This window comes from Mustelus asterias, chromosome 26 (genome assembly GCF_964213995.1).
Source record: "Mustelus asterias chromosome 26, sMusAst1.hap1.1, whole genome shotgun sequence".
Classification (NCBI taxonomy): domain Eukaryota; kingdom Metazoa; phylum Chordata; class Chondrichthyes; order Carcharhiniformes; family Triakidae; genus Mustelus; species Mustelus asterias.
Genome location: NC_135826.1, coordinates 44428857 through 44456798, shown reverse-complemented (window position 1 = coordinate 44456798; position 27942 = coordinate 44428857). Strand labels below are relative to the sequence as shown.

General features: G+C 47.6%; 1 protein-coding gene across 6 annotated transcripts in view; it reads right to left on the bottom strand.

Annotated features, from left to right (window-relative positions):
• Nucleotides 1-9767: 9767 nt before the first annotated feature.
• LOC144479655 (tyrosine-protein kinase JAK2-like) overlaps nt 9768-27942 on the bottom strand; it is a 126657-nt gene continuing 108482 nt past the window's right edge. For all 6 annotated transcript variants that reach the window (XM_078198643.1, XM_078198641.1, XM_078198644.1 and 3 more), the window contains exons 20-24: nt 24527-24651; nt 21558-21730; nt 18762-18879; nt 16753-16860; nt 9768-11088 (exon numbers count right to left, since the gene is read on the bottom strand). In XM_078198643.1, coding sequence (XP_078054769.1) covers nt 10984-11088; nt 16753-16860; nt 18762-18879; nt 21558-21730; nt 24527-24651 — 629 coding nt within the window. In that variant the 3' untranslated portion in view covers nt 9768-10983. The remainder of the gene's footprint in view (nt 11089-16752; nt 16861-18761; nt 18880-21557; nt 21731-24526; nt 24652-27942) is intronic.

The following is a 27942-nucleotide window of genomic DNA, read 5'->3' as shown; positions in this document are numbered from 1 at the left end:
GAGGGGGAGAGGGAATTGGAAGGTAGGAAAAAAGGGAGAAAGGGGCAGAGGGAGAGACAGAGGGAAGATAATATAGTCGCCTATTTTCTAAACAAAATGATTGTTAAGGCACAAACTTAGCAAGGTGGGAGAAATGAGTTCAGATCACTGAGGCGGCAGACCCGGACACTAACATTTTCAAGGCTTATCATAGAAACTAAGAGTCCCTACAGCATAGAAGGCAGCCATTCAGCCCATCGAGTCTGCATGACACTCCAAAAGAGCATCTTATCCAGACCCTATCCCCGTAATCCCACATATTTACTCTACTAACCTACCAATCCACCTAACCTGTGCATCTTTGAAGTGTGGGAGGAAACTGGAACACCCGGAGGAAACCCACGCAGACACGGGGAGAACGTGCAAACTCCACACAGACAGTGAACCCAAGGCTGGAATTGAACCCGGGTCCCTGGCGCTGTGAGGCAGCAGTGCTAACCCACTGTGCCACCCCTTATGCCCATGTTCATAGTGGCAACAGGTAAATCAACGAGCAATTGACCCCAGAAAGCCCGGGATCACGAGGATAGAAGAGGTCAGATGGAGGATTAACTTGACCAGATGAGTTGGCAGCCAGAGTGTGCTCAGATATGCTCAATTAGACTGGCATGGTCGAATCCCATAAGGAGGATAATGCCCCGCAAAAATTAAATAAAGGGAGGGTGGGAGGGTGCAGAGGAACAATGATTATTTCTTGTCTTCTGCCAAGGTAAAAGGAGTCAATAGTCGGTGCAGCTGGTGCTATCAGTTTAGCAAGGAACACGCAGTTCAGCAGAGCATCAAAAAAAGAGTGGAGAACCTTTGTGTCGACCCTGTGTTATTACACTTCTTATTGGCCAGCAGGAGGAACATTCACAGGGTTTTCCCATCTGTAAAGACGCTAATTTGTTGCATCAATGGCTGCAAAACATTTGTGCAGCTTCCAGCCAAACCTCATAGGCGATTTTATATTCTGCAAGGGTTCTCTGGGCCTGTTGAGAGCCATATGTGCATCTACCAAGCGCAGTCAGAGCATCCACCGAGACCACAGATGCTTCATTAAAAACAAGGAAGCAAGGAAGGATCGGAGAGACCTTTTCCCTCCAAGAGATCGCTCCAAAGCCACAATCCGACAATCCAAACTGACTTTCAGCTGTGAAGCCTTCATGTTAACCATGCCTCCGAGGACAATGCCAAAACAAAGAGTGTAAAACGATTGGGAAACACAGAACAGACTGCGCTTCTTTTCTCTAGAGAAGAGAAGGCTGACGAGTGACCTGACAGAGATCTTTAAAATGATGGAGTGGCTTTGATACGATCAACCAAAGTTATAGGTCATAAATGTAAAATAAGGGCGCGGTGGCACAGTGGTTAGCGCTGCTGCCTCACAGTGCCAGGGACCTGGGTTCGACTCCTGGCTTGAGTCACTGTCTGTGTGGAGTTTACACGTTCTCCCCGTGTCTGCGTGGGTTTCCTCCGGGTTCTCCGGTTTCCTCCCACAGTCCGAAAGACGTGCTGGTTAGGTGCATTGACCCATGCTAAATTCTCCCTCAGTGCACCCGAACAGGCGCTGGAGTGTGGCGACTAGGGGATTTTCACAGTAACTTCATTGCAGTGTTAATGTAAGCCTACTTGTGACGCTAATAAATAAATTTTAAATATTGGGACATGGAGGCCAGATAAGTGGTAGGGGCCCTCGGGAGGGGAGGGTAGAGGGCTCCTGTGAATGGCTGGGGGAGCGGGGGGAAAGGTCTGGAGGTGCCCGGTTCTTGAGGGAAGCATGTCTCCAGGCAGAAGAGGGTTCCCTGATGGAGACGCTTCCCCCACACTCCCCAATTTCGTGCCCGCGATGAAGGTTGAATTTTTTTTCTTAAAGTTACACAGCCAGTGCTCAGAGTGGACCAGGCAAACCCGAATCCAGTCCTTGCTTGCTGCAAAAAACCAAATTCAAAATCCAACTGAATCCAATTCAATGTCCCCATGAGGGAGACAAACAAGATCCAAGCTGACAAGGTGAGGCATTGCCCCCCATCCTCTGCTTGGTCTGACACTTGATCTTAGCCAAAAGATCGATATAGCTCTTGGGGCTAAAGGGATCAAGAGATATGAGGAGGGGGAGGGGGGGGAGAAGGTGGGATCTGGATATTGAATGGCGGAGCAGGCTCGAAGGCCGAATGGCCTGCTCCTGCTTCTAGTTTCTAAGTTTATATGTTTCTTGGATTTTGTGTTCAAGTTGCTGGAATGGTGTTTGGGCAGCACGGTGGCACAGTGGTTAGCACTGCTGCCTCACAGCTCCAGGGACCTGGGTTCGATTCCTGGCTTGGGTCACTGTCTGTGTGGAGTTTGCACATTCTCCCCGTGTCTGCCTGCGTTTCCTCCGGGTGCTCCAGTTTCCTCCCACAGTCCAAAGATGCCCAGGTTAGGTTGATTGGCCATGCTAAATTGCCCTTTAGTGTCAGGAGGACCAGCAGGGTGAATACGTGGGGTTACGGGGATAGGGGATGGGTGGTATTGTGGGCGGTGCAGCCCTGATGGGCCAAATGGCCTCCTTTTGCTCTGTAAAGATTCCATGGATTCTATGAACTATTACTTGCCTCTCAGTACCAGGGACGTGGATTCAATTCCGGCCTCGGGTCACTGTCTGTGTGGAGTTTGTACATTCTCTCCGTGTCTGCGTGGGTTTCCTCCGGGTGCTCCGGTTTCCTCCCACAGTCCAAAAGATATGCAGGTTGGGGGAATTGGCCATGATAAATTGTCCATGAGTGTCAGGGGGATTAACAGGGCGAATGTGTGGGGTTACGGGGATAGGGCCTGGGTGTGATCGTGGTTGGTGCAGGCTCGATGGGCCGAATGGCCTCCTTCTGCACTGTAGTGATTCCATGAGTGGGTCTGAAATCCCTGACGTTCAAACTGCGAGGCAGGATTAGCTCAAGTGCTGGGAAACAGACAGCATAAATACACGGGGCAATGACTGTAACCAAAAGCGACGTTATCTAATGTGTTAAACTGGGCATCAGCGTCACACTGGCCACCTGTGCTGTTGAGTGACTGAAGGAGTTCGACATGTGTTTGTGATACAGAGCCAGGAACTCTGACAGAGGGGACAAGGAGTCCTTTGTGCATCAATTCTGTTTCAGAAAACCGACTTTGTATCCGTCATTTTAAAACCAAACAAACTCTTCCTGCCTGGATCATCCAATCTGTGATTTTGTACACAGAGGTTACTGTCCTGCCCTTGCTGGGATCATTCTGCACATAGAACTAGAACTTTCCAACGAGAGAGAAGGTGGGATTCCCTGTTTAAATGAAAAATCGGCTGAGTGATGTTGGCAACACAGGACTGGGTCGTGTAAAGAACCCTGAATCAATGGTCTTGATCTTGGAAAGCATTTTCCATTGTTCCATGTCAGCTCAGTGGACTGCAGTCTGAAATAGGAGGACAGACGGTAACACTGCGGTGAGCAGATCAGCTGTTTATTCTGGTTTGGGGGCCATTGGCCCAGTGCACTCTGGGAGAACACCCCCACCCTTCCTCAAAGTCGTGGTTGTGGAATCTTACAGGCCCGCCTCAAAGGATGGGGGTGGGGTATTTGTGTCCAAAAGATGGCACCTCAGAAAGTGCAGCACTCCCTCAGCGCTGGAACCCGGAATGTCAGGCTGGCTGGATGCATTATGCACCTCAGGTCAGTTGAGGTGCTGAAATACCGGAGGTGGGAAACTGGGGAATGTCTCTATTTCTGACTCCATAGAATTCCTACAGGGATTCGGCCTATCGACTCTTTGACAGAGCAGCTAACCCAGGCCCTATCCCCATAACTCCATGTTTTTAGCCCGCAAATCCCCCCAACCTATACACTCGTGACACACTAAGGGGTAATTTAGCATGGTCAATACACCTATCGCACACATCTTTGGACTGTGAAAGGAAATCATAGAATCCCTACAGTGCAGAAGGAGGCCGTTCAGCCCATTGAGTCTGCACCGACCACAATCCCACCCAGACCCTATCCCCATAACCCCATGCATTTACCCTAGCTAGTCCCCCTGACACTAAGAGGCAACTTAGCATGGCCAATCCACCTAACCCGCACATCTTTGGAGTGTGGGAGGAAACCGGAGCATCCGGAGAAAACCCACGCAGACACGGGGAGTATGGGCAAACTCCACCCAGACAGTGACCTGAGGCCGGAATCGAACCCGGGTCCCTGGCGCTGTGAGGCAGCGGTGCTAACCACTGTGCCACCATGCCATCCAAGCCATCCACCTTCCTGATCACTGAGGGGATTGGGACCTTCCCCGGGTATCCCACTTATACCACTTAAGTCACCAAAGGCAATCCCTCTGTCAGACTGTTTTTTGGACGTTCCACAGGTGCAGAATCAGATCGAGTTATGAGGAGGGTTGTCAGTGACACAACCTTGGAGCCTTTGTTAATGGGGGTCAGGATGTAGCCTTCAGAGAAAACAAACTGAACTGGATCATCAGATAAAGTACGCTGTATTATTGGAATTATCAGAACTGATAATATGGAACTACGATAAATGAGCAGCTAAAAATACTTTTTGCAACAGTCGCAACTTGGGTTATTTGCTTGTCGTACTCAGGACACTTTATAGAATTTTGTTTTTCAATGTTTGTTTTTCGGGTGTTGAGCCGCACTGGAAAGGTCAACATTTATTGCCCATTGCCCTTGAGCAGGTGCTGGCTTCCCATGTTGCTTTCTAGGCCAATTCAGGGGCAGTTGGGAGTCAACTGCATTGCTATGGGCCTGACTTCACCTCCAGTCAGACCAGGTAAGGACGGCAGATTTCCTGCGCTGAAGTTTATGAGATGACAACCCTGCAGGCTGCCGATGATCAGTCACTAACTAGACTAACATTTTATTGCAGGTATATTGAATTGAATTTGAATTCCACCGCGGTGAAGCTTCCCAGGTATCTGTCCAGGCCTCTCGATCACAGCGCTTTGACCACAACTAACCAGACAGACTCCAGTGGCTCAAGAGGGTGTCATGTCATCACCTTCTCCAGGGCAATTAGGGATGGGCAATGAATGCTGGCCTAGCCAGCAATGCCCATATCCTATGAAAAATGTCAACAAAACAAAGGAGATTGTCATCGACTTCAGGGAGCTTAAAGGAGAACATGCCCCTGTCTACATCAACGGGGACGAAATAGAAATGGTCGGAAGCTTCAAGTTTTTAGGTGTCCAGATCACCAATAACATGTCCTGGTCCCCCCATGCCAACACTATAGTTAAGAAAGCCCACCAACGCCTCTACTTTCTCAGAAGACTAAGGAAATTTAGCATGTCAGCTACGACTCTCACCAACTTCTACAGATGCACCATAGAAAGCATTCTTTCTGGTTGTATCACAGCTTGGTATGGCTCCTGCTCTGCCCAAGACTTCAAGAAACTACAAAGGGTTGTGAATGTAGCCCAGTCCATCACGCAAACCAGCCTCCCATCCATTGACTCTGTCCACATTTCCTGCTGCTTCGGAAAAGCAGCCAGCATAATTAAGGACCCCACGCACCCTGAACATTCTCGCTTCCATCTTCTTCCGTCGGGAAAAAGATACAAAAGTCTGAGATCACGTAACAACCGAATCAAGAGCAACTTCTTCCCTGCTGCCATCAGACTTTTGAATGGACCTACCTTATATTAAGTTGATCTTTCTCTACACCCTAGCTATGACCATAACACTACATTCTGCACCCACTAATTTCCTTCTCTATGAACGGTATGTTTTGTCTGTATAGCACGCAAGAAACAATACTTTTCACTGTATACTCGTACATGTGACAATAATAAGTCAAATTTTAAAAAAATTCTATGTTCTGTAACATTATGGCAAGAGAATACCAGCATCCTGGAGATTTATTTTTATTCCCTTGTGCTTGAAGTTGGGATGGGGGCAGAGGTGGGCCGGGAAGGAACTGGCCGGCCAGCGAGTAAGGAATGAGGCTGCACCAGATGGTACTGGAATTCCATTCCATGTCTAATCTCAGTCACCTTCCAATTTGGCGAATGGGTTGTGGGGGTCTGGGGCGGGGAGGGAACGGAGGAGGGTAAGGTATTTGGGGAATGGTTGTTGGGACAGCACCCTCTCACCAATTGTGCAAAAGCACCTTCATCAGACAAGAACAAAAAAAAGGAAAGGTACATATACATAGAGCCTTTCACATCTTTAGGACATCCTAACGCACTTTGTGACCAGCTATTGAAGATTAGTCGCTGTTGGTAATGTAGGAAATAGGCAAAATCCAACTTGCACACAGTAAGCTCCCACACACAGTAATGTGATAATGACCAGCTAATCTGCTTCAGTGATTTTGAATGAGAAATAACAGTGGTTAGCTGCCTCACAGCGCCAGTGGCCTGGGTTCAATTCTGGCCTCGGGTCACTATCTGTGCGGAGTTTGCACATTCTCCCCGTATCTACGTGGGTTCCTTTCGGGTGCTCTGGTATCCTCCCGCAGTCCAAAGATGTGTGGGTTAGGTGGAGTGGCCATACTAAATTTCCCTTTAACGTCAGGTGGACTAGCTAGGGTAAATGTAGGAGGTTATGGGGACAGAGCCTGGGTGGGATTGTGGTTGGTGCAGACTTGATGGGCCGAATGGGTTCCTTCTGCACTGAAGGGGTTCTATAAGTGACCGCTCTTCCTCATGGTCACGGAATCTTTTTCCCTTTGTGACAGAGGACTCAACCGGACCCTGAAAGATGACACCACTGACAGTGCAGCACTCTGTCAGTGCCGCACTGGCAGTGTCAGGGGACTTATGTGACTTTCTGTTTATTCTCCTCTCCCATCTGATTTCAGGACCTTCCAAGCTTGCGTGTTTCAGCAACTCACTATCCTGTAAATCTGTAAGGTGATGCTTGTCAGAGCTTCCTGTGCCCATGTACCCGGTTTGATTTTGTGTTACCTTACGGTTTTGTCCTTTGCTATTTGATTGGCGCGGTTTTCCTTGACTGCACTATTCCTCTCTCAGTGAATGTCTTTCCTCGAAACCCACGTACGTTTTTGGGAAGGGGTAGCAAAAGTGCGAAGGCCAACCCTGAATGTGTTGAACGGGACAGCAGGCTCTTGGGGGTCTCCACTTGTTGCAATTTCTTAAAATAAGTCGGTTGGAGAAATTCATCCTCAACACTCGCTGAGTTAACATGCTGTTCGGTGGTTTAGCCTTTGGTTTGATCCTCTGCGATATACCCTAAGCTCGGCAATCATTTGAAACTCATTTCATACTTTTGGAAAAAATACACGAAAAAAATGAACACAATCTGTTCCCTGATGTGCAAACCGAGATGTTAGAATTTCACCGTGTCCCGTTCCAGCTGATGTCTGCTGTGTTTCTGATATAAATTTAGACAGTAACAACACAGCAGGTACAACGTGCTTCCAGCACAGAAACATTGAAGACCTTCAGTTTTTCCCTGTGAATTGGCATCTTCTTCTTTGACCTTATTCTGCTGGTTATTTTTTTACTTTGTTCATTTTCCAAAGCCAGTGACTCACGAGTAGACGGGAGCAGATGGCAAGGTGGACAAGAATAGATATTTCAAGGAGTGCGGCTGGGAGTGGATGGGGAAGAGTTTGTTTGATTCCTGTGTTTTGATGGATTTTGTCAGACTGCTTTGGACCCAGATTAAGGTCCCAGTTGCTTGGGTGAATGTAAGAGTCTAAGAAAATAAGAAAAATGATTAGGAGGAGGCCATTTGGCCCTCCAGCCTGTTCCACCATCTAATCAGAACATGGCTGGCCTGATTGTGGCCTGAACCCCAGTTTCCTGTCAGTCTTCCATTACCCTTCACTCCCTTGTCAAACCAGACAATGACCCAGCCCCACTGCTCGCTGGGGGAAAGAATGCCAGGCACTAAGAGAAGAAATTCCTCCTCATTTTTTTATTCATTTGCGGGACATGGGCATCGCTGGCTGGGCGGCATTTATTACCCATTCCCAGTTGCCCTTGGAGGGCGGTTGAGAGACAACCACATTGATGTGGTTCTGGAGTCACATGTAGGCCAGACCGGGTAAGGACGGCAGATTTCCTTCCCTAAAGGACATTAGTGAACCAGATGGGTTTTTCCAGCAATCAACAATGGTTTCATGGTCATCAGTAGATTCTTAATTCCAGATAGTTTTTATTGAATTCAAATTCCACCAGCTGCCGTGATGGGATTCGAACCCGGGTCTCCAGAACATTCGCTGAGTTTCTGGATTAATAGTCTAGCGATAATACCACTAGGCCATCGCCTCCCATCTCAATCTTAAATGGGAGGCCCCATTTTAAACCATGGCCCCTGGTTCTAGATTTCGTCATGAGAGGAAATATCTTCACAGCATCTACCCTGACAATGGCCGAACTCTCCAGCCGCTCACGCCCCTCCGCCATTGCCAGCGAGAACAGAGAATTTGGCGCTCAGCCAAATCTCCGTTCACTCCAGTGGGACTGGAGAATCCCAGCTGCGGGCGCGGTCGGAGAATCCGGCCCAATATGTTTCAATAAGATCACCTCTCATTCTTCTAAACTCCTTCCTAGGAATCAGTCAAGTGAATCTTTTCTGAACTGTTTCTAACGCAATTATATTCTTTCTTAAATAAGGAGACCAAAATTATGCGCAGCATTTCAGATGCGGACTCTGTACAACGCCTAGTACAACCGTAGTAAAACTTCCCTATTTTTATATCCCATTCTCCTTGCAACAAATGACAACATTTTATTTGCTTTCCTAATCACTTGCTGTATCTGCAGACTAACATTTTGTGATTCATGCACTAGGACACCCAGATCCCTCTGTACCTCAGAATTCTGCAATCTCTCTCCATTTAAGTAATATTCTGCTTTTCTATTCTTCTGGCCAAAGTGGACAAGTTCACATTTTCCCACATCATACTTCATCTGCCATATTTTTGCCCAATCACTTAACCTCTACATAATCCCTCTGCTATCCTCTTAACAACTTACTCTCCCACCTATCTTTGGGTCGTCAGCAAACTTATTCAGTCTCTATGCATCCGATATAGATTATAAATTGCTGAGGCCCCAACACCGTTCCCTGTGATACACTACTGGCATTTACAACCACTCTCTGTTCCCTGTTGGTTAATCAATCCTCCATCCACATTAATATGTCACTTTGAACTCCTATATTGTGCAGTGACCGTTGATGTGGCACTTTGTCAAATGTTATTTGAGTGGTGCGGTGTGGGGGAGGGAATGGAAGCAGACTTTGAAATTGAGGGTGAAACTTGGAATTGTTTTGTCACCTCGCGTTTATGACTGACCCTGGGGGAAGATCTAACCTAGGAGAGTAATGGAAGGAGGGAGGGGGGGAGGGGCTGGGAGGCGGTGAAGAGCGGGGAATTGGTCAGGGAAGGGCTTATTCTGTTTATCTCTGTGATTTTCTCCAGAGGGTGTTGGGGGATAATTTCTGCTAACGTTCTGGGATCCCTAGGGAATTCCAGCCATCGCACACCTCTGTCGGTAAATGGGTTCCAACTTTCCCGGTGTGCTGGCCTGGGTTCCCTTGTGGGTCCCACAAAACAGGGCCATTGTTCCCAAAGGAGATGATTACCTGACAGTGCTTGGGTATGTGATCAGTTGTAAGTGCCTTGTTCTGAGAGCCTAAGAGTTAGAGGGGCTGATGGGTCCATCGGACCTCGATGGGTAAGCAAGGCGCAGACTCAATTATTCCGACAACTGCCCAGCTCACCATATACCCCTCACCATATTCAGGGGGTGACTGGTAGCTCAGTGACTGCTTGCTCGGATTTGCAGAATTCCCGTGCCATCAAACTGAGGCCAACAGGTTTTAATAAACCAGGTAAATAAACAGAAATCAGTTTAAAAACATTATCGATTCGTACATTATATTAGAATTGATACATAGGCTGCAAGCTACATTGAAAAGAGAGGTGAAGGTCTTATTTGAGTCTTGCAAATGCTATCAGAATTCCCTGTAAGAAGTCTCACAACACCAGGTTAAAGTCCAACAAGTTTATTTGGAATCATCAGCTTTCCAAGAATTCTTCACATTCCAATCTGTAAGTATCTCGCAATTGTGTCTTTGCCTATATATGTCGTGTTTGTGAACTAACTTCCACTCACCTGATGAAGAAGCAGCGCTCCGAAAGCTCGTGATTCCAGACAAACTTGTTGGACTTTAACCTGACATTGTGAGACTTCTTACTGTGCCCACCCCAGTCCAATGCCGGCAACTCCACATCAAGGATTCCCTATGACACTTGTAGATGGTGTTTTAATGGGATTCTCCACTTTAAGCCCAGCAGTGATGGGTCACGGGGTTACAGTCCCCTCCCCCTCCCCACACCCCCATCCCTCCCTTCCCACTGCACACCCGCCCCCCCCCCCCCCCCCCCCATCCCTCCCCAAAGCAACCACCACAAGGCAAATACCCCCCAGCCATTCTGCACACCTTTGGTTTCTGTACTCAGGAAGGCATCAGTTGCAAGTTAGCACAGACAGTGAATTGTATTGAATCTGTGTAGGCTGCGTGTCTCTCTCCACACTCTCGCTGCCTCTCGTCGCTCTTGCCTGTAGCCTCTGCGTTTGGAGGGAGAGCTCACGGTTGCTTAAATGTGATAAAAATACGAGAAAAGTGCAGAAGAAAATGTTGCATCCGATCCCTTCCAGCTTGCGACAGTCGCGGTGTGATGTCCTGTTCAATATTGTGAAGGCGTCAAATAAAGATGCAATTGAGCTCGTTGTGGCAAGGAAAGCTCAGGCCGCTCACATAGCGACAGTCACTGCGCTCCCAGGGTAATTAATAGTGCGATGCTCATCGAGGCAGTTCAAACAGCTGGTTAAAGTCAAATGTAAATGTAAGGGCTGTGTGCGTTTTCTTTATCGATTCGCTTTACTTCACCATTGGGATCCGGGGCACAACACGTTCACCATGTTCGCTCTGTGAGGCGGCCCTTCTCCAAGAAGCAAAGCCGATCACCGAAGGGCATCGTACATTTCCTCAATCTTTCGCAGCAATTCCACAAACGTTGGTCTCTGCGCAGGGCTGTGGTTCCAGCAGCTCAGCATTACATTATACATCTGTGCAGCGGTTAAAAAGAGATAAAGATTGTCGTTATTAATTAATACTGGGTCTGGTTACTGGGCCACAAGAAGGTAGTCGAACGTGTTGTGATATTCAACCATCTTTACTTATAAGAATATGGAAATACGATGAACGTCTGAGGATCGTGGGATTATATTCATTGGAGTTTAGGAGGTTGAGGGGAGATCTGATAGAAACTTACAAGATAATGAACGGCTTAGATAGGATGGACGTAGGGAAGTTGTTTCCATTAACAGGGGAGACTAGGACGCGGGGGCACAGCCTTAGAATAAAAGGGAGTCACTTTAGAACAGAGATGAGGAGAAATTTCTTCAGCCAGAGAGTGGTGGGTCTGTGGAATTCATTGCCACAGAGGGCTGTGGAGGCCGAGACGTTGAGCGTCTTCAAGACAGAAATTGATAAATTCTTGATTTCTCGAGGAATTAAGGGCTATGGGGAGAGAGCGGGTAAATGGAGTTGAAATCAACCATGATTGAATGGTGGAGTGGACTCGATGGGCCGAATGGCCTTACTTCCGCTCCTATGTCTTATGGTCTTATGAAATACAGTACGGCACGGACTCTGAACTGGGGGCAACGAGTTACACAGTTAAAGCTTATTTATTAGTCACAAGTAGGCTTACATTCACACTGCAATGAAGCTACTGTGAAAATCTTCTAGTTGCCACACTCCAGCGCCTGTTCAGATACACTGAGGAAGGATTTAGCACGGCCAATGCACCTAACCTACACATCTTTGGACTGCGGGAGGAAACCGGAGCACCTGGAGGAAACCCACACAGACACGGGGAGAACGTGCAAACTCCACACAGACAGTGGCCCAAGCCGGGAATCGAGCCCGTGTCCCTGGCACTGTGAGGCAGCAGTGCTAACCACTGTGTCACCGTACCTTGTGGTAAGACTAAACCTGCGAAAGCCCGCAATACCAATGACGTCACTTGTGCATGCCTGAACCCATCGCTCACCTGATGAAGGAGCAGCCCTCCGAAAGCTCGTGATTCCAATTAAACTTGTTGGACTTTAACCTGGTGTTATGACACTTCGTACTGTGCCTACTAAAAAGATCAGTAGATACATCCAAACGGGAAGATGCTTACTATAACACCCTGTAACATTGGGGCCATGATGTATGTTCAAATTATGTAATAGGAATGACTGAAACACACTTGTGGAAGATTAAAATATGGCAGATGAGCAAGTAAATATATTGCCTAGAGTGGTCTGTGCTGTACACAGACACAATATGGCACAGATGATACACAATAAGTGGGAATATATTAAGAGGGGTAGATGAAGTGAGAGATCTTGATGTACAAGTACACAAGGTCCTAAGGGCAGCAGTTCAAGTAGACAAGGTTGTAAAGAAGGCATAAAGAAGGGCGAGGATCTGGCAGATGGAGTATAACGTTAACAAATGCGAGGTTATTCACTTTGGAAGAAATAATCGCAAATTGGATTATTATCTAAATGGAAAGAAATTACAACATGCTGCTGTGCAGAGGGACCTGGGGGTCCTTGTGCATGAGATGCAAAAACCCAGTCTGCAGGTGCAACAGGTGATCAAGAAGGCAAATGGGATGTTGGCCTATATCGCAAGGGGGATAGAATATAAAAGCAGAGATGTCTTGCTGCATCTGTACAGGGCATTGGTGAGGCCGCAGCTGGAATACTGTGTGCAGTATTGGCCCCCTTATTTGCGGAAGGATATATTGGCCTTGGAGGGAGTGCAGAGAAGGTTCACCAGGTTGATACCAGAGATGAGGGGTGTTGATTATGAGGAGAGACTGAGTAGATTGGGTTTGTATTCGTTGGAATTTAGAAGGCTGAGGGGGGATCTTATAGAGACCTATAAGATAATGAAGGGGCTGGATGGGGTAGAGATGGAGAGATTCTTTCCACTTAGAAAGGAAACTAGAACTAGAGGGCACAGCTTCAAAATAAAGGGGGGTCGGTTTAGGACAGAGTTGAGGAGGAACTTCTTCTCTCAGAGGGTGGTGAATCTCTGGAATTCTCTGCCCACTGAAGTGGTGGAGGCTACCTCGTTGAATATGTTTAAATCACGGATAGATGGATTCCTGATCGGTAAGGGAATTAGGGGTTATAGGGATCAGGCGGGTAAGTGGAACTGATCCATTTCAGATCAGCCATGATCTTATTGAATGGCGGGGCAGGCTCGAGAGGCTAGATGGCCTACTCCTGCTCCTATTTCTTATGTTCTTATGTTCTTATGTTCATTTGGAATGCTTTTATTCATTGGCAGAGGTATAGAATATAGAAGTATGGATATAATGTTGGAATTGTATAAGACACTGGTGAGGCCACAACTGGAGTGTTGTGTGCAGTTCTGGTCACCATATTACAGGAAGGACATAATAGCTCTGGAGAGAGTGCCGAGGAGATTTACAAGAACGTTGCCATGGATAGAAAAGTGTAGCTATGGGGAGAGATTGGATAGGTTGGGGTTATTTTCCTTGGAACGAAGAAAGCTGAGGGGTGACTTGGTTGAGGTGTACAGAATTATGAGGGGAATGGACAGGATAAAATTGTTTCCCTTGGTGGAGAATTCTAGAACCAGGGGATATTGATTCAAGATAAGTGGCAGAAAGTATAGCGGGGACATGAGGAAGAACCTTTTTACCCAGAGGGTGATGAGTCTGGAATTCTCTGCCTGAGTTGGTGGTGGGGGCAGAGACCCTAAACTCTTTTAAAAAGTACCTGGATCAGCATCTTAAGCGCTGTAAACTACAGGGCTATGGGCCAGGTGCTGGGAGGTGGGATTAGAAAGGGACCTGGGTATCCTGGGGCTGCAAAAGACAAGATGGGCTGAATGGCCTCCTTCTGGGCTGTAGCTTTGCTATGGTTCTGAGGTGAAGGCTACTCAGCCTTCCTCTCAGTGCCAGCCTCCAGGAAGCGATATTCAGTTATTCCCACTCACTCCGAGCTTTCCCCGCAACTTAATTTTCTCTTTCCACCGGAAAGGCCTTTTCAACTTGATATCCTTTTGAATTTTACTGTTGCATCTGTTTAGATCACTCTTTCCAGATCACAACTTGCTGCATTAAAAAGTATTTCCACCAACTCCACCCCCTCGCCAATTGCCTTAAATCTGATGATGAATCAGTTGCTCTTGGTTAGAGTAACATGAAAACACTATAATTCCTTTCAGAATCCATGGGTGAGGGGATGTAAACCATGCCAGTCCCTGGCCTTCCCGATGGTTGCCTCTCCTGTTTGAAACAGGGAGATCCCTGAGGTCTCTGCTGAAGCTACGTCATCGCAATGGGAGCAGATTTCAGGTAATTCACATTGCCAGTTTTCATTTCAGTGTTATAATCTCCCCACATCTTAGTCATGGTGCTGCGATGTTGGATTCAGAGACTAGCCTTGTGGGACAGTGCAAAGCTCTCCCCATGTCTCGCCTGGTTTTCCTCCGGGTGCTCCAGTTTCCTCCCACAGTCCAAAGATGTGTGGGTTAGGTGGATTGTCCATGCTAAATTGCCCCTTAGTGTCAGAGGGACTAGAAGGTGGGGTTGCGGGATAGGGCCTGGGTGGGATTGTTGTTGGTACAGGCTTGATGGGCTGAATGGCCTCTTTGTGCACTGCAGGGATTCTATGAAATAAAGCGAGTTAAATCGTATCAAACACCTGTTACACACCCAACCCAGCATCAACTCCAATGTTATCTGTCAATATTACTCTTAAATTAATTCATTGGGATATGAGAATCACTGGACAGGCCAGCATTTACTGACCATCCACAATTACTCTTGAGAAGATGATGATGAGCCAGCTGTTTTCCACACCAGATCTTTAAACAGGTCAAGAGATTAGAACAAGGGCAGAGGACCAGTTGGTTTAAAGACAATTTGACTGTTCTCATTGGCTCAGGCAATTCATATAACTGAGTAATGGGATCACCAACTTCAATCCCTGGTCTTTGCTGAGTTCGATGACTGCAGGACGGCACAGTGGTTAGCACCGCTGCCTCGCAGCGCCAGGGACCCGGGTTCGATTCCGGCCTTGGGTCACTATCTGTGCGGAGTCTGCACGTTCTCCCCGTGTCTGTGTGGGTTTCCTCCGGGTGCTCCGGTTTCCTCCCACAGTTCAAAGATGTGCGGGTTAGGTTGATTGGCCATGCTAAATTGCCCCATAGTGTCAGGAGGATTAGCTCGGATAAGTGCATGGGGTTAAGGGGATAGGGCCGAGGTGGGATTGTGGTCGGTGAAAGTTCGATGGGCCAAATAACCTCCTTCTGCACTGTAGGGATTCTATGATTCTGAGCCAGTTGCTGTAATTGGCCTCGACATCCCTGGGCTGGAAAAGGGAAAATGGTTCTTGATGGATGACACTAAAGTCGGCGGAGTTGTAGACAGTGCGGAGGGAAGTGGCAGGTTACAGAGGGACATAGATAAGTTGCAGAGCTGGGCTGAGAGGTGGCAAATGGAGTTTAATGCGGAAAAGTGTGAGGTGATTCACTTTGGAAAGAGTAACAGGAATACAGAGTACTGGGCTAATGGTAAGATACTTGGTAGTGTGGATGAACAGAGGGATCTGGGTGTCCATGTGCATAGATCCCTGAAAGTTGGCACCCAGGTTGATAGGGTTGTTAAGAAGGTGTACGGTATGTTAGCTTTTATTGGTAGAGGGATTGAGTTTCGGAGCCAGGAGGTCATGCTGCAACTGTACAAAACTCTGGTGCGGCCGCATTTGGAGTATTGCGTACAGTTCTGGTCGCCGTATTATAGGAAAGATGTGTAAGTGTTGGAAAGGGTGCAGAGGAGATTTACCAGGACGTTGCCTGGTATGGTGGGAAAATCGTATGAGGAAAGGCTGAGGGGCTTGAGGTTGTTTTCGTTAGAGAGAAGAAGGTTAAGGGGTGACTTAATAGAGGCATACAAGATGATCAGAGGATTAGATAGGGTGGATAGTGAGAGCCTTTTTCCTCGGATGGTGTTGGCTAGCACGAGGGGACATAGCTTTAAATTGAGGGGTGAGAGATATAGGACAGATGTTAGAGGTAGGTTCTTTACTCAGAGAGTAGTAAGGGCGTGGAATGCCCTGCCTGCAGCAGTGGTGGACTCGTCAACGTTGAGAGCGTTCAAGTGGTTATTGGATAAACATATGGATGATATTGGAATAGTGTAGATTAGAAGGGCTTTAGGTTGGTACCACTGGTCGGCGCAACATCGAGGGCCGAAGGGCCTGTACTGCGCTGTAATGTTCTATGTTCTATGTTCTAATACTTCTCTTTATCTGGGAAAATATAAGTTTTCCTGGTGGATAAAACCTAAATCGAATCCCCAGAGCATGGTGACTTGAGATATGATTAGCCTAATGGGAAGACAACATTAAGATTTAATGTCAAACTATTCCTTTCCCATTCAAACAGTTGGGTGGATATTCTTGGGTTGGTCAATGTCGAAGTGGTTTCTCGGTCTGCGTGTGGACCTGAGGTTCCATCATATCACCCGCAAAGACAAAGGGCGGGATGTTCCGGCCCTTTCCGCTTGCCCCAAACACCGGAAAATCCCTCCCAAGGTCAATGGAGCTTTGCATGGTCCGCCCCACCAGCCCACCATGGGAATCGAGGGGAAAATTCCAGTGTAAAGTCTTAGACAATCCCTGGTACAGCATCCTTACCTCTCTGGGACAGTCCTGAGGTGCCGGAAGGTGTTTGGTTTTCAGGACTTCGAGCATTTGCAGGACAATCTGGCCTTGTTTATCGGAACCAATCATCCGCAGAAACTCCTTTCCAAGGGAAAAAGAGAATAAGAACATTAATTTGATCATTGGACCTCCAAACGCTCCTCTTTGTGGCTCAAAGTCATTCCTCCTCCTCCACTGCACAATCCCAGTGGGTCAAAATCATTGAAACACAGAAAATATGAGCAGGAGGAGGCCATTCGGCCCTTTAGAGTTCTAGAGTCACAGAGCTTTAGAGCATGGAAACAGGCCCTTCGGCCCAACTTGAACATGCCACCTGCTTTTTACCACTAAGCTAGTCCCAATTGCCCGTGTTTGGCCCATATCCCTCGATACCCATCTTACCCGTGTAACTGTCTAAATGCTTTTTAAAAGACAACATTGTACCCGCCTCTACTACTGTCTCCGGTAGCTTGTTCCAGACACTGTGTGAAACAATTGCCCCTTTGGACCCTTTTGTATCTCTCTCCTCCAGTTGTAGACTCCTCTACCTTTGGGAAAAGATGTTGACTATCTAGCTGATCTATGTCCCTCATTATTTTATAGACCTCTATAAGGTCACCCCTCAGTCTCCTACACTCCAGAGAAAAAAGTCCCAGTCTATTCAGCCTCTCCTTATAACTCAAACCATCAATTCCCGGTAGCATCCGAGTAAGTCTTTTCTGCACTCTTTCTAGTTTAATAATATCCTTTCTATAATAGGGTGACCAGAGCCGTACACAGCATTCCAAGTGTGGCCTTACCAATGTCTTGTACAACTTCACCAAGACATCCCAACTTCTGTATTTAATGTTCTGACCAATGAAACCAAGCATGCCGAATGCCTTCTTCACCATCCTGTCCACCTGTGACTCCACTTTCAAGGGCGGCACGGTGGCACAGTGGTTAGCACTGTTGCCTCACAGCTCCAAGGACCTGGGTTCAATTCCTGGCTTGGGTGACTGTCTGTGTGGAGTTTGCACATTCTCCCCGTGTTTCCTCCGGGTGCTCCGGTTTCATCCCACAGTCAAAACATGTGCAGGTTAGGTTGATTGGCCATGCAAAATTGCCCCTTAGTGTCCTGAGATGTGTAGGAGGGATTGATGGGGTAAATGTGTGGGGTCGTGGGGATAAGGTCTGGGTGGGATTGTTGTTGGTGCAGACTCGATGGGCCGAATGGCCTCTTTCTGTACTGTAGGGTTTCTATGATTCTATGAGCCATGAACCCCTAGATCTCTTTGATCTATAACTCTCCCCAGTGCCCTACAATTAACTGAGTCGGTGCCGCCCCGACAAGGAAAAAGAGGTGACAGTCGGAAAAAGGATCCAGACAAAAGAGGTTGGAATTTGAGGGTGGGGATTAGAAGTGGGTGGGAACTAAAAACAGCACCAAGTAAGGAAGGAATGGATTTGGGTTTGCCGGTCCATTCTGAGCACTGGCTTTGTAACTTTAAGGCTGGAGTAAAAATAATTTTAAAAAGTAAAAAGCAAAACAGTCTGTTATGTGGATGGGAAGACAGAGGAGTGTAAGCCTTTCGACATTTTGAAGTCTTATTCCAAGACTGATTTGCCACACAGAATCAAGGGGCGGGACTTTCCACCTCAAGGCCTGAAATTTCAATGGAATCTATCCACCTGTGAAACTGTGGAATTCGCTGCCCCAAAGTGCGGTGGATGCTGGGACAATGAGTAAATTTAAGGAGGAGTTAGACAGATTTTTAATTGGTGATGGGGTGAAGGGTTACGGGGAGAAGGCAGGAAAATGGGGATGAGGAGCATATCAGCCATGATCGAATGGCGGAGCGGACTCAATGGGCCGAATGGCCTAAGCCTTTATCTTATGAACTTATGGATCTTTGCATGATCCACTGGATTTTCTGTCCTGCCCGCTACGATTCCCGTGGGATAGGAAGATTCCACCCAAGGTTTAGAATTGCAGGCTCGGCCGCATTTGTGGATTTTCTTACCATTGGCGGACTCCTGCTTCGATCACTGTATGTGAACAACTCGTAAAGCACCACACCAAAACTCCACACGTCTGACTCCCTGGAAAACTTGCTGTCGGACAGAGATTCAAGAGCATACCTGAACACAAAAGGGATTTTAGTTCAACAATTATGGTCCAGACTTTCCAATCAGCATCATCGGGTTAGCAGGATCACTGCCGTGCAGCGTGCATTGCCGGAAAGGTCAGCACTTATTGGCCATCCTCAATTGCCCTGGAGAAGTGAGCTGCCTTAATTCCTGAATACTGACTGGCTTGCTGGGCCACTTCAATGGATCTGGACCCCAAAATAGGTCAGACAGGGTCAAGATCAGCAGATTTCCTTCCCTAAAGGATATTGGCGAACCAGATGCGTTTTTATAACAATCCAGGAGTTTTATGGGGTTGTATGAATTTTTACAGGGCGGCACGGTGGCACAGTGGTTAACACTGCTGCCTCACAGTGCCAGGGACCCGGGTTCAATTCCCTGCTTGGGTCACTGTCTGTGAGGAGTCTGCACGGTTCTCCCCGTGTCTGCGTGGGTTTCCTCCGGGTGCTCCGGTTTCCTCCCACAGTCCAAAAGACGTGCTGGTTAGGTGCATTGGCCGTGCTAAATTCTCCCTCAGTGTACCCGAACAGGCGCCGGAGTGTGGCGACTAGGGGATTTTCACAGTGACCTCATTGTAGTGTTAATGTGAGCCTACTTGTGACACTAATAAATAAACTTTAAACTGTTTAACACAAGATTTATCAGATGAATTAATTGAATTTAAATGACCATCACTGTGGCGGGATATGAACTCATGTCTCCAGAGTTAATTTGCATGACAAGCCCAGTAATAATACTATTGTGCTGCATCTCTCATGCATTGCAGTGGGTCGGACCTCAAACAATGACGAGACAGAGTACAGGAATGAGACAGAGAATCTGGCAAACTGGTGCGATGACAATAATCTCTCCTTCAATGTCAACCAAACAAAGAAGATTGTCATCGACTTCAGGAAGTGTAGAGGAGAACATGCCCCTGTCTACATCAATGGCGAAAAGTGGAGATGGTCGAAAGTTTCAAGTTTCTAGGTGTCTGGGTCACCAACAACCTGTCCTGGTCTCTCCATTCCGACACTATCGTTAAGAAAGCCCACCAATGCCTCTACTTTCTCAGGAGGCTAAGGAAATTGGGCATGTCCGCTACGACTCTCACCAATGTTTACAGATGCACCACAGAAAGCCTCCTTTCTAGATGTATCACAGCTTGGTATGGGCTCCTGCTCTGTCCAAGACCGCAAGAAACTACAAAGTGTCATGAATGAAGCCCAGTCCATCACGCAAACCAGCCTCCCATCCATTGATTCTGTCTACACTTCCCGCTGCCTCGGCAAAGCAGCCAACATAATCAAGGACCCCATGCACCCCAGACATTCTCTCTTCCACCTCCTTCCGTCGGGAAAAAGATAGAAATGTCTGAGGCCACGTACCAACCGACTCAAGAACAGCTTCTTCCCTGCTGCCGTCAGACTTTTCAATGGACCTACCTTGCATTAAGTTGATCTTTCTCTACACCCTAGCTATGACTGTAACACTGCATTCTGCACTCTCTCACTTCCTTCTCTACGAAGGGTATGCTTTGTCTATATAGCGTGCAAGAAACAATATTTTTCACTGCATACTAATACATGTGACAATAATAAATCAAATCAAATCATAAATCAAATTACAAACTGTGACCACGTTACGCTGTTGATTGGGGGAGGGAAGTGGCTGTTTAGGCAAGTTAAAGGGGGACCAATCAAGCTTTGCCCTGGATGGTGTGAAGCTTCTTGAGTTGCAGCTGTGCTCTCCGGGTTAGTGGACAGTGTTCTCCACCCCAGGACTTGAGCACAAAAGTCCGGGTTAACGCTCTCATAGTGCAGTACTGAGCGAGTGCTGTCTTTGGCATCAAAGGTAGTCATGATGTGGAGATGCCGGCGTTGGACTGGGGTGTTAAAACTCTTACTTTGGCATCAAACCCAGGCGCTTTCTGTCCTCTCACATCTATGGCACTATCTGGCAGGAGAGTTCTCCACAGTGTCCTGGACTAATGTTTATTCCTCAAACATCATCACAAAAGCAGATTATCTGGTCATAGAAACATAGAAGATAGGAGCAGGAGGAGGCCATTTGGCCCTTCGAGCCTGTTCCCCCATTCATCATGATCATGGCTGATCATCCAACTCAATGGTCCGATCCCGCCTTCCCTCTCCATATCTTGTGATCTCCTTCACCCCAATATGTGGTCATTATGGCACGGTGACACAATATTTAGCATTGCTGCCTCACATTGCCAGGGACCCAGGTTCAATTCTGGGTAACTTCTGCACGATCTCCTCGTGTCTGCGTGAGTTTCCTCCGGGTGCTCCGATCTCCTTCCACAGTCCAAAGATGTGTGGGTTAGGTTGATTGGCCGTGTTAAATTGCCCTTAAGTGTCAGGGGGATTAGCAGGGTGCTGGGGAGTAGGACTGGGTGGGATTGTTGTTGGTGCGGGCTCAATGGGCTGAGTGGCCTCCTTCTGCACTGTAAGATTCTATGATTATCATATACCGTTTGTGGGAGCTTGCTGCGCACAAATTGGAAGTGAAAGCACTTGAAGAGTATTTCCTTGCCTGTAAAATACTTTGGAGTGCCCTGTGGTCATAAATGTCGCTATATAAATGCAATTCTTTCTTTTGTAACATTCCTCAGGAATCAGTTTTATGCAGTAATTGACCGAGCCACCAGGGGGAGCCCTCATTGTTCTTACCAGAAGATAGGACTCTCTCCGGGCTCCAGCACTTTGTAATAATCCTTGTCTCCGGGCAGAATCTTCGTCAGTCCAAAGTCACCGATTTTTACGCAGGTGTCACTTTCTACCAGAATGTTCCGCGTTGCCAGGTCCCTGTGTACGTAACGTTTGGAGCCAAGATAATCCATCCCCTTTCAAAAAGAACAGGAAGAGATCTCACTTTTGTCTTGTTGTTTGGAGTACTCTATCTATTGTGCCTCATTGGGGAAAGTGTTAATGTTAACCTATCTCTGACAGCACTGGAGATCCAAATTACTTTCCCAAGCCTCCAGGATGGGACAGCACGGTGGCACAGTGGTTAGCATTGCTGCCTCACAGCGCCAGGGAACCGGGTTCGACTCCCGGCTTGGATCACAGTCTGTGCGGAGTCTGCACGTTCTCCCCGTGTCTGCGTGGGTTTCCTCCGGGTGCCCCGGTTTCCTCCCACAGTCTGAAAGACGTGCCAGTTAGGTGCATTGGACAAGCTAAATTCTCCCTCAGTGTACCCGGACAGGTGCCGGAGTGTGGCGACTAGGGGATTTTCACAGTAACTTCATTCCAATGTTAATGTACTTGTGACACTAATAAATAAACTTTAACTTTAGTTTGCACGTTCTCCCACAGTCCAAAGATGTGCAGGATAGGCAGATTGGCAATGCTAAATTGCCTCTCAGTCTCAGGGAGATTAGCAGGAGAAATACGTGGGGTTATGGGGACAGGGCCTGGGTGAGATTGTGGTCGGTGCAGGCTCAATGGGCCGAATGGCCTCCTTCTGCACTGCAGGGATTCTGTGTTTCTATGGTAGCCCTGGGGCAGGGGTTCAAAGAGTTAGGAGCGGAATTAGGATAGGCCATTCAGCCTCTTGAGCCTGCTCTGCCATTCAATAAGATAGATCATGGCTGATTTGATTGCGGCCTCAACTCCAGTTTCCTGTCTTCCGCCCTGATCCCACCCCTCTTCCCCCTTCCCTCGCCCCCTTAACCCCTAACGCCTTTGAAGATCAGAAATGTATCTAACTCAGTCTTGAACACATTCAATGACCCAGCCCCCACTGGAGAAGAGCAGTCCCAAGACAAACGACCCACTGAGAAAATAAATTCCTCCTCGTCTCCATTTTAAATGGGAGCGTGTTCATTTTTAAACTGTGGCCCCTCTTCCAGACTCCCCCAAAAGGGGAATCAGCCGCTCGGCATCTATCCTCAGGATCTTACATCTCTCAATGAGATCACCTCTCATTCTTCTAAACTCCGATTGGCCCAGCCTGCTCAACCTTTCCTCAGAAGATAGCCCCTTGACCCGAGGAATCAGATAAGTGAACCCTTTCTCAACTCCTTATATCCTCTCTTAAGGAATGAAACAATAGCTGTACACAATATCCCAGATGCAGTAATCGCCACTGAAGCAAGCAAACCTAGGAAAAATAACCATTCACAAATTGTATTTTGAAAATAATTTCTTTGAATATTTTGATGATGAACTATGCAAATATCAGACATGAGGGAAGAGGGTGGTTTGACTGATAACCATGATCACCCAACCAGGTAATGTGGAGGAGCCTGTGTACATTCTGATTGGTCACTGGAAGGCAGGGCATCATAAGGATGGACCGATTGAGAAGCCAATAGCAGGAGTGTAGGGGCGGAGTGATTGGAGGCAGTAGGTCAGGCCATCTTCAGGAAAGTTGCCATCCAGGATTGGCAGTCCCCCTTCGGTTTGAAGGCCCCCCCCCCCCCCCATAAAGCATCTAACCTCCCCCCTCCCACATCCCACCGCCCCGGAAACAGAACATTGTCGCATCTCTGCTCATGAGGGAGTAAAGATTGGGCTGGGCTGGAGGTCTGGCGGGCAGAATTCCCAATTACATAGCGCCCTTCCTGACCTCAGGACATCCCAACGTGCTTTATGGCCAATTAACTGCATGCTTCGGAAAAGTGGTCACAGTTGTGAGGTAGGAGTTAATTTCTGCATAGAAAGATCCCACAAGCAGGAATGTGGTAGATGACCAGGTCAACTGTTTTGATCAATATTGGTTGGGATAAATATTGGCTGGGATGAGGTGAGAACTCCCTTCTCTCCTTTCAATAGTTCCAATGGATCTTTCATGTCCACCTGAGAGAGTTGACAGTTCCTCACCTGAAATACAGCACCTTTGATCTCGCAGCACTGTGCCACCATGCCACCCTCTCTCTTAGGGGTGACACAGAGGGTTAGCACTGCTGCCTCACAGTGCCAGGGACCCGGGTTTGATTCCGACCTTGGGTGACTGTGTGTGTGTGTGGAGTTTGCATGTTCTCCCTGTGTCTGCGTGGGTTTCCTCCGGGTGCTCCAGTTTCCTCCCACAGTCCAAAGATGCGCAGGTTAGGTGGATTGGCCATGCTAAATTGCCCTTAGTGTTCAAAGATGTGTGGGTTGAGGGGGTTAGCTGTGCTAAATTGCCCCTTAGCGTCCAAAGATGTGTGATTAGGGGGATTAGCGGGGTAAATATGTGGGGTTACGGGGATAGGGCCTGAGTGGGATGCTCTGTCGGAGAGTTAGTGCATACTCAATGGGCCTCCTTCTGCGCTGTAGGGATTCTAACTCCTGTAGCGGGAGTGTCAGTGTGGATTTAATGCACTGGTTTTGAAACTCATGACATTCTGGCTCAGAGGGCGTGACCTAGGATTGACACCTAATGCTAAAAAGAGAGTCTTCAGCAGTCCCTCCAGCAGCTGAACGTTGAATTCCACATGTGACTCTGTTCTCAGGCATGGAAAGGAGAAAGGGACTGATAGAAGACTAGCGAAGCAGATACAAGGAACTCGTGGGCCAGGTTTGATTGTAGAACTTGTGTTGGACTCTCTGTTCTGTTGTGCTGATATGAAGGCCCCCTATCGCCCCAGATCACCCAATGTCCGACACAGCCAGACCATAACTAGTCAACCCCTCCCTCTCTCTGTGGCCCAACTCACCTTACAGATTTGAGAGGCATACAGCAAGAGCTTCTTGTGGTCTAGTCTGTGTTTGTTCTTTTGCAGGTAATCTCGCAGGCTTCCATATGGCAGATATTCCATGATCAGCCTCAGGTTCCTGTGCCCTGTGGAAATTAAACAACAGCTATTTCTGACACACAAAGTGTTATAGGGGCGTGTAACACCGGTGAGTCACAGACAGCATGGGACATATTGTGGAGAAATGTGACTAACGCACAGCTTTGGGTAAAATATGAATGCATTTTTCAATGAATTTGAGCGCCCACACAGATCAGATTTTTAATCATTTGAACATATTTTTATGCAAATATTTGGAAATAAAAATACAGATTTCCATCCTCACTGGGGAAGGAATTTATTCGCATCTGAGGAATCCTTCCGTCACCCCCATTCTCCAAAGCCTCGCTGCTTTTATCACTTTTTTCATTCTTTCTCAATCAATAGTAAGTATCCCCACAACAAAAACAGAAAAAATGCTGGAAAATCTCAGCTGGTCTGACAGCATCTGTGGAGTGAGAGTAGAGTCACTGTTTCGAGCCTGGATGACCCTTCGTCAGAACTGAAGGCAAAGAAAGTAGGATGGGATTTACACTGTGAGGGTGGAGGGGAGAGGGGTGCGCTGAGGGGGCTGCAATTGATCAAATATCACAGACAATGCAAATGTAAATGGCAGCGGTAAAGATTAGCAATGGCGCTAATAGCGTCCATTAAGAGATCGGAATATGTAAATGGCAGAAAAATGTTACAGTGTGTAGGAATGGGGCCTAGTGGGATGGCGGGGTGGGGGGGGGAGGGGTGGTGGGTGGGGAGCTGGGGAGGCAGGGGTTAAGGGTGAAGCAAGATGGAAAGTGAGATGTTAGAAGCGGAAAAATAAAAATATAAGGGAATAAAAATGGATTAATAAGATGAAAAGAAGAAATGAAATAAAATAAATGGGAATGGGGTGAAGGTGGAGGGGAGAGTTCATGCTCTGAAGTTGTTGAACTCAATGTTCAGTCCGGAAGGCTGTAAAGTGCCCAATCGGGAGATGAGATGCTGTTCCTCCAGTCTACATTGAGCTTCACTGGAACATTGCAAAAGGCCAAGGACGGACACGTGGACAGGAGACGGCGCTCCCCAGTTCTCTTAAATCTTTAAAAAGCAAATTACCGCGGATGCTGGAATCTGAAACCAAAAGGGAAAACGCTGGAAAATCTCAGCAGGTCTGGCAGCATCTGCAAGGAGAGAAAAGAGCTGACGTTTTGATTTCAGATGTCAATTTGACAAGGGGTCATCTGGACTCGAAACGTCAGCTCTTTTCTCTCCTTACAGATGTTGCCAGACCTGCTGAGATTTTCCAGCATTTATTTTTTGGTTTCTTTTAAATCTTTATTGTGATACAGTGCAAAGCACAGTATTCAAAACAAAATTAGCAACATCAGACAACACATGCATTGAAATCACACTCAATTTCTGATAAGTCTTCCCCCAAATTTCGAAACCTTCCTGATGCATCCTCCTCCCTTCCACCTCTGTTGAAGTCAAGGTTCATCGAATCATCACCTACTCGCAATCCCAGAACTGTGGGGCTCCAGATGCACGCCAGCCTTTGCTTCCTCCTACAACCTTTCATACTGAAGACCAGCCACAATGCGACAAGCAGACAGCCTGTGGTTAAGGCAGATTAATGCCACACTATGTTAGAATCAGCAGGGAAAGGGTTAAAACTCTCTGGTCCACACGGGCCTGGAAAGAAAATCCATCGGTTTGATGTTCCCTTTATCCAATCTCAGGATGCTGGTGCTGCCAATGTGACCCAGAATTTATTGCCCTTGAGGTGGTGTGCTGCCTTCCCGAATACAACTATGGGTCTTTCTCAGCCATTTCAGAGGGCAGTTAAGAAACAACTAGACTAAAGGGTCCAGTATCGCATTGAGTCCGCATCAAATAAAGAAGACAGATTTCCTCCCACGTGGGAACAACCTCAGTGAAATGGATATGTCTCTTGCAACAATCCAATAGTGTTATGGTCACCAGGAGTGATACTAACTTAACAGTTCTATATTCATTTCATCAGAATCACAGAATACGACAGTGTAGAAGAGGCCCTTCGGCCCATCGAGTTGGCACCGACGCATGAAAGGCCCTGACCTGTCCGTCTAATCCCACTTGCCAGCACTTGGCCCATAGCCCTGAATGTTATGATGTGCCAAGTGCTCATCCAGGTACTTTTTAAAGGATGTGAGGCATCCCGCCTCCACCACCCTCCCAGGCAGCACATTCCAGACCGTCACCACCCTCTGGGTAAAAAAAACTTTTCCTCAAATCCCCCCCAAACCCCCCACCCCTCACTTTCCGACTGAATTTAAGTTCATTAATTCTGATAGTGGGATTTGATTTCTATTTCAGGATCACAAAGTCTGGGTAACTTGATTACTATCCAGTAACATAGCTACTGCTATCTGGGGAGATGAGAGAAGTGAGGGTTGTTCTCCTTAGAGCAGAGAAGATTAAGCAGAGTTTAATGGAGATATTCAAAGTTATGAGGCTTTTTGACAGAGGAGACAGAACGGAAACTGATTCTACCGACAAAGAACACAGATTTAAAACAATTGGCCAAAAAGGGTGCACCCCCCAGGCCACAGGGGGATAAGGACCACCTACAGGACAGCCATTGAACCTGAGATATTGGACCCGAATTCTCCTACCTCGCCCGCAGCCAGGATTCTCCAGTCCCGCTGCAGTGGACGGAGATTTGGCTGAGCGCCAAATTCTCCATTCTTGCTGGCAGCAGTATTGCGGTGTGAACGGCCGGAGAATTTAGATGAATATCTGCTGTTAGCTCCGATACATTGCAAAATAGGACTGGGCAGGACAGAATGAGCAGCACGGTGGCATAGTGGTTAGCACTGCTGCCTCACAGCGCCAGGGACACGGGTTTGATTCCCGGCTTGGGTCACTATCTGTGTGGAGTCTGCACGTTCTCCCCATGTCTGTGTGGGTTTCCTCTGGGTGTTCCAGTTTCTACCCACAGTCCGAAAGATGTGCTGGTTAGGGTGCATTGGCCGTGCTAAATTGTCCCTCAGTGTACCCGAACAGGCGCCGGAGAGTGGCGACTAGGGGATTTTCACAGCAACTTAGAATCATAGAAGGAGGCCATTCAGCCCACTGAGTCTGTACCAACCACAATCCCACCCAGGCTCTATTCCCGTAACCCCATGCATTTACCCTGCCAATCCCCCTGACACTAGGGTCAATTTAGCATGGCCAATCAACCCAACCCTCACATCTTTGGGGTGTGGGAGGAAACTGGAGCACCCGGAGGAGACCCATGCAGACACGGGGAGAATGTGCAAACTCCACACAGACAGTGACCCAAGGCTGGAATCGAACCGGGGTCCCTGGCGCCGTGAGGC